Source organism: Pieris brassicae, chromosome 6, assembly GCF_905147105.1.
Source record: "Pieris brassicae chromosome 6, ilPieBrab1.1, whole genome shotgun sequence".
In the NCBI taxonomy this organism is placed as follows: domain Eukaryota; kingdom Metazoa; phylum Arthropoda; class Insecta; order Lepidoptera; family Pieridae; genus Pieris; species Pieris brassicae.
This window is the reverse complement of record NC_059670.1, coordinates 8,937,787-8,947,986: the sequence shown is the minus strand read 5'-3', so window position 1 is coordinate 8,947,986 and position 10,200 is coordinate 8,937,787. Positions and strand designations below refer to the sequence as shown.

At 32.4% G+C, this 10,200-nt stretch overlaps 2 protein-coding genes across 7 annotated transcripts; one reads left to right on the top strand and one right to left on the bottom strand.

Moving 5' to 3' along the window:
* Positions 1 to 24: 24 nt before the first annotated feature.
* Positions 25 to 3,888, bottom strand: LOC123710782 (hyccin). 6 transcript variants are annotated; one of them, XM_045662980.1, is made up of 8 exons: positions 3,506 to 3,888; positions 2,952 to 3,296; positions 2,663 to 2,828; positions 2,495 to 2,589; positions 2,150 to 2,367; positions 1,211 to 1,458; positions 1,015 to 1,131; positions 25 to 735 (listed from the first exon to the last, which is right to left on the bottom strand). In XM_045662980.1, the coding sequence occupies exons 2-8, from the start codon at positions 3,135 to 3,137 to the stop codon at positions 278 to 280; spliced, it is 1,488 nt and encodes a 495-aa protein (XP_045518936.1). In that variant the 5' UTR covers positions 3,138 to 3,296; positions 3,506 to 3,888; the 3' UTR covers positions 25 to 277. The 6 variants fall into 6 exon arrangements, with proteins under 6 accessions (XP_045518936.1, XP_045518932.1, XP_045518937.1 ...); XM_045662976.1 differs by having other exon boundaries at positions 3,694 to 3,888; XM_045662981.1 differs by having other exon boundaries at positions 2,952 to 3,281; positions 3,694 to 3,888.
* A 3,766-nt stretch (positions 3,889 to 7,654) lies between these two features.
* On the top strand, positions 7,655 to 10,159 carry LOC123710783 (Golgi reassembly-stacking protein 2). Its single transcript, XM_045662983.1, has 5 exons — positions 7,655 to 7,838; positions 7,914 to 8,198; positions 8,592 to 8,903; positions 9,064 to 9,295; positions 9,495 to 10,159. The coding sequence occupies exons 1-5, from the start codon at positions 7,776 to 7,778 to the stop codon at positions 9,872 to 9,874; spliced, it is 1,272 nt and encodes a 423-aa protein (XP_045518939.1). The 5' UTR covers positions 7,655 to 7,775; the 3' UTR covers positions 9,875 to 10,159.
* The last annotated feature ends 41 nt before the right edge of the window (positions 10,160 to 10,200 follow it).

The window sequence follows — 10,200 nt, the reverse complement described above, 5'->3', positions numbered from 1 at the left end:
ATAAAAAATATAATAAAATTGACAGCCTTTTCATCATTTTATTTCACATAATTTTTTATTCTTAAGCACAACACCAGTTTACTACAGAAAAGAAAAGATAATGATAAATACAAGATATCAAGAAAATGTTATTATACCTTTTGAACCAACCAACATTTAATTTGTAAAATTTTAACCATCCTACATCTAACAGCCACAATAAAAAGGCAGAAGTGTTATACATTAATTATGCCTACATAATTAACTCTTTAGTCAACAACTACTATATCACTATGACTTAAACAGAGCTGACTTGCATTGCAGAAAATCGTGATCCTGTTTCGATATCCAATGAATCGGTTGTTATTTGTGAACGTGAATCAGATGTCTCAGTGCTATTTTGAACAGAAGTCATGGATATTTCATCTTTTTGACTGCTGTTTCCATCAATATCTGAACTGCCTGATTTCTGTTGAGCATCCACCATGTCTCCACCCCCACTTATAGAGTTCCATATTCCTTTTGAAGCTTCCTTGATATTACTTTTTTTATCAGTTGTATTTGTATTCTTTTCTTTGGGGTCTTTTGTTTTCTTACCCAAAACTGGAAAAGCACTTAGTTTTGGCTTAGAGTTTCTTACTTGAGCTCCCCTTTGCATTGGTGCTGCATTTTCTACCTCAGCTTCTTCTGTTATTGATGTCAGGATATCTGTTGAATCTGTAGGTACCACCTGGCCTGCTTGTATTGGAATGTCATCTGAAAAACATATTTTAATTAGTAGAAAAATATTTACTTCAAGTGACACTAAGCAATAGTATTACAAAAATGTATAAAATATAAGTACTTCTATGTCTATGCTTGAAGTACCTATGCCTATTAATAAATATTTTAACCAACCTTCAAATTTAACAACATGCAAATAGAGAATTGATTGGAGAATTTACAATTTACTAGTTATAGTTTAGAATCTGTAAATGGAATAAAGACATAAATTTATTTGATTTAATGCCAATTTTTTTACTTAAAAGATACTACCTGGAAGCTTTTTAGTCCGAAAGGAGGCATTTGTTATCATAGATTTTGACATAGTAACTGTGGTTGTTGCTGGTGATAAAGCTACACTGATGCCCATTGGACCATCACAAGGTTGTCCTGGAAATCAAATTCATCAATCAGTAAATGTATATTTTACTTTTAATAAATAGGATTTCAGATGTTTTTTAATACACACCTGAAGGATTACTATTTAGTGAATTTATAACTGCACTTGTAACAAGCATAACATCTGGAAGAAGTTCATACTGAGCTCTTTCATCTATATCTTGAACTGCTTGTAGAGCTAATGTGTAGAATTCATTAAACATGGCAAAATATGCACCTTCAATCATTTCTAAAAGGAAATTGGATGATACAGGAATCCTTTGGATGGACTTAGTTTTGGCTGGTCCCGTTTTAAGATTAAAGCCTTGTGTGACTATTCTATAAATTTATAAAAGTTAAGATACATAAAATAATCAAGTATATACCAAGATAATAATAATAGATCCATGTAAGTTTTAGAAATGTTTTGTTTATAAGTTTAGAAATATATTGGAAAGTAACTCTATGATTTGGGCCTCACAAGAAAAGAAATAATCTCTAATGGTGGAGCGTAACCAAAATAAATTTACGAGATACATTTACATGAGGTTGTATGGAATGTACCCACTTTACCCAGTAATGTATCCAACTTTGTTTGTCTTGGGTATGGTGGGATACAACAAGTTAGAGGTAAGGAGGGACCTTACTATCACATTATATTTTTTTAAGGTCCTTAGAGGCAAAATATATAATGCGGAAATGTTGGAGAGACTGGGGCTGCGTGTGCCAAATAATCACTCTCGGTGTGGTAAGCGATCGCAATTGTTGGCAGTGCCTTGGGCTCGTCCGGGCTTACTTAGAGAAGCACCATTTACGCGTGTCTTGTGCACCCTAAATGTTATTGCTTGTGGAGAGAGATGTTATTTGCACACTGGCAGAATTCACAAGAATTGCATTATATATAATTAGTTATAAAATGGTTTAGATTTTAAGTTTTTACTTATGTTTATATTATGTTTTTAGTTTAGTTTTCTATAGCATTAGTGTTAAGTTACTGTAAAAATAGGAAATAAATAAATATTTAAATTACCTGGATGCTGAAATGCAAAAATATCTCAATGCAAGTTTTGGCAACAAACTAAGATGTCTGTTATAAATAAATAAAAGTGCAGCCATCACTTTTAATCGATTCTGAGCGTTTAGTATTTCAACTTGAGATAAAGGTCCCCAACTAACAAGTTTTGTGTTACATTCTTCCCACCTCCGTAAAGCACTTTCAGTAAGAAATTGAGAGCCTAAGCTTAGGGGCTGCAATAAAAAAACATTAATCAATAAAGCATAAAAGCTTCTTTTTAAAGATGTGTCAGTCTAAACATATATTTATGAAAAATTTGTTTACAAATTCAATAAAATATAATTGATAAGAAAATATTACCTCATGATAGATGGAAGCTTGTGCTAAAGAGGGCAGCCTAAAGGAGACAACTTTGGGTTTTCCATTTTCATCTACCACTTCAAAATTGTATAGACCTTTGAAATATGTTTTAAGAATTAACAAGGTAAGTTTAAGGGATTTTTACTATATGAATTATTTATAACATACCTATAAGTAATGTTTCTATACTTCTTATAGATTTAGTATTACCAACAGCAACAGAGCTGAGATATATGTAAATAAAGATTGGAACAAATTGTAATGTAAATCTTTGCAATTCTATCTCTTTAGATCTGTAGAAACTGAACAACTGCATACAGACATTTTCTAGCATCTGCAAATTGAATGTAGTTACATAAATTAACTTAAAAATATTTGAATATTTCTTTATATTAAACCATAATAAATAATTAATATTATTAATATTATTAATTATTTATTCAAAAGTTTATTTTACCTCTTCACATACATCTTGACTCAGTGTTGGACTTTCTGTATGATTTTCATTGTATATTAAATTAAATATAGCTGTTGCAATTTCATGATTATGTTCATGTTCTGCAGCAAAACTTTTTATTTCATGTTCTTGTAATGAAGAATATTCACTGAGCCACTCTTTTATTAAATGTTTTCCATCAGCCATTTTGATAACTTTTATTATTAGCAAGAACCACACTTCTAAGCGAATTTGGTTTGGAGGAAAAGTTTGATTAGGGTACTACTGAGCTGAGCAATTTCTTTTAACTGATCACATACTTGAGTCACTTGGTATTTTCTATTTATGATTCTGTAAGTTATTTGTCTAAAAATTTTGTGATTTTTGTTATTGGTTGTTTTTAAGTTATAAATAGTTATAACATAATAAAATTTTACAAACCAATTTAGGTTTTTTGAAGATTTAAAGATCTTAGTTAATTTCCATGAATATTGTAAATAAAATAATAACTAGACCGAGTTAAATACATATTTAGTTACTTTTAGTATAAAATAATAACAGTAAATATTACGTACGATTTAATTAACTTATTAAGATATATATTTTAATTTTAGTTTTTTCTTGGTACTGCCTATATAGTGACAAACCAAATTTTAATTGTTTATGCTTATGAATACAGCTGTCAAAACTAATAGACACTTTTTAGTTTAAGATTCCTACAGTATTTAGTTACATACTCGATTCGTTCTATAATATTTTTTACCTATTTATCCAGGTTTTCAGTTTTCACGAGTTAGTAAGTGTAGCCGTAAGATATATAAACTCGGTAACGAATTTAAAATCCCGAATTGGGGGTTTCAGGAGAAGCGGTATAGTTATCACCCCCACCACTTTCACGTGCCGGAAGCAGATATGTTTTTTGTTTTTAATGGGGAAACCCGATTACGATTACCCTCACGCTTGGCTAAGTGTCAATTACGCGGGGAGTGTGACCCTCTTAAACCACCAGGGCCCATACATATAACAATACATAGCCGGGTAATAGCCAGTAGGACTGAATTAAATACATCGAATAGATCCGTTGCTTTAAAGAGGTAGAGTTAGAGTTATCATCTCTAAACACTTCCACACGCCGGAAACAGCTATTTAAAAAAATATATTAATATACTAACCTAACCTAACCGAACAATAGATAATATTTTTTATATAATTAATAGGGATTTCACCTAAAATCTATCAACACGAAATTAGATTAACTTCAGTGTTTATTATTCTTAAACTATAAAATTCAAAAATTTGGAAATAATCGATAAATGAGGGGTATAAAAGCAAAGTCGCTTCAGTCACAAAACATGCAAACTGAGATATTTGAAGTTTTTCACTGTGGTTTAGAGCATGTGTTAATTTACACGTATAATAACTGGTTAGAAATATATATTACACGAATCAACCAAATTGACACCAGAGTCGCAAAAAATTGGAATATCCTGGGACTAATGAGCATTTTAACTTTGGACTTAGGTGGGTTTGCTTTTAATCGATTTGGATCGAAGCGAGTTTGCACCTATTTCCTGTTGTCATCTGTCAAAATCAACTATGGTGTTGGGTACTGATGGCAAATAAAAAACGTTTTACAAAAGTATGTATTTATTGTAATACAAGGAATCAACTCAACAATGCCAAAGTCCCTTTTTAAACTGACTTCCATGGTCATATTACAGAGGAAGGTATTTTATATGTACATGAACCAAGATTTTAAAAGGGCGTTTACATTAACACAAAATATGTAATATATTAGTTCACTATTGCTTTTCCACTGCGACCCATAATGTTTCTCCAATAACTTTCTCACGTCATTGATTTTTTCTCTTTTAATGGGCACATTGTTTTTTGGCACTGGTAGTGGAAGAACATCTTTAAAAGATTTACCTCTTTTCAAAATAGATTTGAATTGTGTAAAGTCTGATGTACAATGGGGTTCTCCTTTGACTTTGATTTTATTACCATATCTTTTAATAATAATAAATCTGGGAAAACAAGGTCAATGTCGTTTATATGACCTGGAGCGTTGCATAACCACGCACAGCACATTCCAATGAAAATGGAATTTTTATTTTGGGCTCCGCATCCATCAGCCACAAGTCGTACAGTTTTAATATCCTCCAAGTTTAATGCATTCAACCGATGATAAACTGAAGAAGCAATTTTATTCGCTCCTTTCTTGTATTCATTTTCAATCCATGTGTACAAACTGATCGTATCTTTATTCAGTTTTTTCCTTCAACTGATAGAACTATTGCAAAATTATAAATATAGATTTGTCGACTGTAATATGTTATTTGATCTGGTATTTTAGGTAAAACCTGGTTTTTCTGGCAGTCGAAGGACACAGTGTCAACATTCCATGTTGTCTTTCATTCAAAAGTTCGTAATTTTTTTTAGATTTGCGTTTGTGGATAGTCTTTTCAATCATGTATTTGGTTTTTTCTGCTAGATTTTTTTTCATTTTTAATTCGTTCATCCAATTCCGTGCACTTTGAACACACATCTGTTCTTGGATTGCCAAATCCAATATTGTATTGCGTGTTAAAAATCCTGCGAAAATAGCACTGCTTCACTTTATTCTCAGTTTGATCATTAAACATTCGCCACATTTTTTTTATATTTGATGCAGAGTCCAAATATTTTCTTTCCGAACTAGATTGACAGTAGTGTGATTCTAAACACTGAAAAGACTCTATAAAAGCTCTAACTTCCTTGCTTTTTCAGGGTATTTTAATGGGATGTGTGATCACCACCCCTTTTTTCCTTCACAAGACCTCCAGTTTTCTTGTACACTTCCGCAACTCTACGTATTCTATGACTTGGTATTTGTAGTATGCCTAAAAACGCTGACTGACAGACGTGCAAAAGGGGCAGTGGAATTCTTTTTTTTAATGTACAGCTTTGTCGAGTACTTCGCTTGGCGTCCACTTTGTGTTCCTGCTCGTGGTCGACGACGTTGAACATCAGTCACGTGACAGAATTTGAGTAGAAAAGCATCTTGAGCTTGTTTGGTTTTGTAGGCATAAAAGCCGTCATGAAAGCCTTTAGCATCGGCAAGCGTTAAATTTTTGCACTCATAAATGGCTTTTTTGTTATGGTTGCATGTAGGTACTTGTGGAAGATCTTTTGCAGAATACCTGAATTGAAAATAAAATAAAACAATTAACCTAAGCGAAAGTAGCTAGTTTCATTAAAAATAAGCTCATTATTTTTTGGTGAGAATAGCTAAAGTAAACAGAAAGACATCATTCACAATAAATATTAATAATCAGATAAAAACAAAAAACTCATTAGGTACTTAGGTATGTAGGCTGAATCTGCAGACCCTACCAAAACATGCGTTTTACTAGTGAACTTTGTAATACCTTTCTGCCTTTTCCTGTGCACGCCGCCATTGACTTTCATTTCTAGCACGTTTTCTGGCTCGTCCTGGATGGACAGGAAGAATGTTTTCTTCCATAACAATGTGATTAATACCGCAAATCGCAAAAATATCGGACACTGTTCACACGCGACTTGCTATGAAAAATACCCGATTCGCCATCTTTAAAATTTTGAAATGCTTGCTTCTGATTGGCCTGGATTGGATATTGTGACTGAAGCGGATTTGCTTGTGACACATTTTGGATCGAAGTGGTTTTGCATTTGACTGCTACTTTTGAAGTCATTTTTGTATTGGACCGAGACGACTTTGCACTTTAACATTTGAATGAGTATATAGCTGCTTTTATGTACTATAATTTGGTGTGCCTAGTTCAAAAAATGTTAATGTTGGACTGAAGCGACTTTGCTTTTATACCCCTCAAATATTCGATTTTTCACGCTAAAGAAACGATTAATTAAAAATCATTTTTTTATGCAGAATGTCACATCTCTATTAACCAACAGAAAAGTAAAAAATGTACGGTTTGTTTACAAATTTCAAAACATTACACAAAATGTATAAATCTTTTTTTAATACTTAAACGCAACTCCGGTAGCCAAGTTCCAATCCAAGTCTCCTAAGACACCTACATATTCAGTATCGTCAATTCAGGTCATGAAATTCTCCCATATTCTCAAAGGCTTGCAACAATATATGGGCATGGCATCTTACTATTTGCCATTTTTTTCTTATGCCTTTATTCGTTTTGCGTTAATGTGACCCGACTGACGAAAAGTGACTTTGTCTCAAGCCCAATAACTGTTTTTTTCCAGGAGACCACTAGCTAATTTATAATATTATCAAAATAATGACTATTGCATATCTACATCGAAAGCGTAAAGCGTAAAATATTGAATTATAATTTTAGAGTCATGTTTCATACATATAATTTGGATGTACAATTTTCGTAACATATGAAGTAATAATAATAATTATTAAAACTTAAAAAGTTTGTTGCTCACTTTATTGCGATACTTATTCGTTGAGCCAGGAAAAAACAGTTATGAGATCACCGGTACTATCTACTAGACGTCAACTTAAATCTGTAATAAACCACTGTGCAAGGCTTCACGGCCCAAGAGTCTACTCTAACGGGAACAAAATGGAAGTTGGAGTTAGAGAGAGTATAGATTCTAGACTTAGTGTATAGATTTTAGTCTGTATGAGAGGAAAATTTACCTGTGGCTGCCACGTATGATTGTCAACATTTTTATATTTGTGACAGCTAATTTGCAGCTTGACATTTGGCGACAGCCAACAGGCAAGTGCCAGGCAGTCAGTGAATAGAAATTAGGATAGTGTTTCTGTTAATTTGTAATGATAATTTTAAAATCCTCAGAGGAAGTTAATTTTTGTTTCTCAAGCTAGCTTTCATCATGGGCTCTTCACAGAGTCTTGAAGTACCGGGTGGAGGTTCTGAAGGATATCATGTTTTGCGGGTATGTTTCGTAGGAAATGACCTAATGTATAATGATAATGTTTTGTGTTATTGACTCGTAAATTTTATTTTTCAGGTTCAAGACGGTTCTCCGGGTCAAAAAGCGAGACTAGAACCGTTTTTTGATTTTATCGTGTCAATAGAAAATACTAGACTAGATCAAGATAACGAAACATTGAAGGAGTTATTAAAACAGAATGTTGATAAAAACATTAAAATGCATGTTTATAGTAGTAAAACTCAATCAGTGAGAGAAGTATTGATTACACCTTGTGCAAACTGGGGTGGTGAGGGTCTTCTTGGTGTCAGCATACGATTTTGCTCATTTGAGGGTGCAACTGAAAATGTTTGGCATATTTTGGTAATACATATTTGAATTTGACTATATGGTAAATGCAGTGTAAAGATTATTAACATTTATACTGATTGATATTAATTATATCATAAGAAAGATTCTAGTCTAGAATCAAGATTTAACATACTTCAAATTTATGTACATTAAGTTGCTAGAGAAGTAAATAATGTTATATGTTTGGAGGATTATAGATAAAAAACAAACATCAAATTCATCACAGTCTTTTAATGAATGCAACATGACTGAATAATAAATTTGATGTGTAATGTATTTGTGTTAATTTCATCAAGTATTAGGTAATTGGCCTGCATATATCTATAAAAGGAAATAACAAAACACTAGACAATCCATGTCGCCTAACTTAGTTATCATTATTTAAATTAAACTGATTATTTTCAGGAAGTTCACCCATCATCTCCGGCAGAACTAGCAGGATTAAGACCATTTTCTGACTACATAATTGGTGCAGATTCAATTATGCATGAAAGTGAAGATCTATTTACTCTGATTGAAGCTCATGAAGCGAGACCTCTTAAGCTGTATGTTTATAATGTTTCTGAGGATATATGTCGTGAAGTTGTTATAACACCAAACCATAAGTGGGGAGGAGAAGGTAGTCTGGGCTGTGGAATTGGATATGGATACCTTCACAGGATTCCCATTCAATATGAAGCAAACAAGGCATCAAAGATGGCCAAGCCTTTTGAGGAGGTACGTGAAATTAATTATAGACATTTTGTCTTGCATGTAAGTAGTCAATCAATACAAACTTGTTCTTATTGTTCCGATTGTAGTAACAGAATATATTTTACCAAATTGGTTTTATGTTAAATATTGTAATTTTTTTATTATGTATGTATATTTGTTTCAGATACCACAAAAACAAGCTAGTGGTTTAGCAAATGTTAATGTATCTACAAATATTCAAGCACAAAATGTTCAGGTTCCCCCACCATTTTTGTCTGGAGTACCTATGGTGAATCCAGGAATAAGTAATCCTGTGGGTACAAATGCACCAATAAATGTTGAACCACAAACATCAATTCAGCCAACAATGTCACAACCTTCATCTGTAGTATCTAATATACCACCCTATTCTACAAGTTAGTATATACACAAATTTTCTGTATATCAATTTTTCAAAATAAATCCGTATGTACAAAATTCTTGCAAAATGTATTTACGCATAAGAATTATTCTTTTGCTACTTCTTGTACCAAATAAAAAAGGTATGTTTGTATGTTGGTAAATGATGAAACATATTTCAATAGGCATACTGTATCACTTGATATTTATTTACAGATTTTGCTGATACAACACTAATGAACTTAGGCAGCATCCCATCTGTATCCAATATACAGCCACCTGCTCCATTGCCAAGCTTGCCAGGCATTCCCATGAACCAGCCACAGCCATATATTCCAATCATGCCTAGCTTCACCCAAAACCAGGATCCATCATACCCTCAGACTTCTGCAAATCTGGTACCAACATTTGATATGAGTAGTTTTAATGTTCCAATACAGCCCCCGCCGTTAGTAGGTCCCACGGGGCTGCCTGTTGTGACCCCAGTTTCTCTCCCTGGTATGCCCTCGATAACTGTTAGTGCCACTTTGCCGGTAACGACAATGCAAGAAATACATCAACAACAAGCCTATCAACAACAAGACTTACTATCGTAAAAATTGACATGTTATTAAAGATATAATTCAGATTTGTATAAAAATATTTATAGCTTTGTATATAATTGATACAGTTGACCCAAATAGTTGAATCAATTTTAATTTCTTTTTATTGCTTTGAGTCATTGTATGTATGAGGAATATTTTGGGCCATACTGTATGGTAAAAATTTAAAAGATTATTTAGCATTTTTATTATTTTACATCAGACATTTCCAGATGTTTCATATACTTATATTATATTTGTTTTCCATTTATTTGTATTAATAAGTTTAATTTAGGTTGAAATAAATAATAAAATATACATAAGTTCTATTTATGGATAAT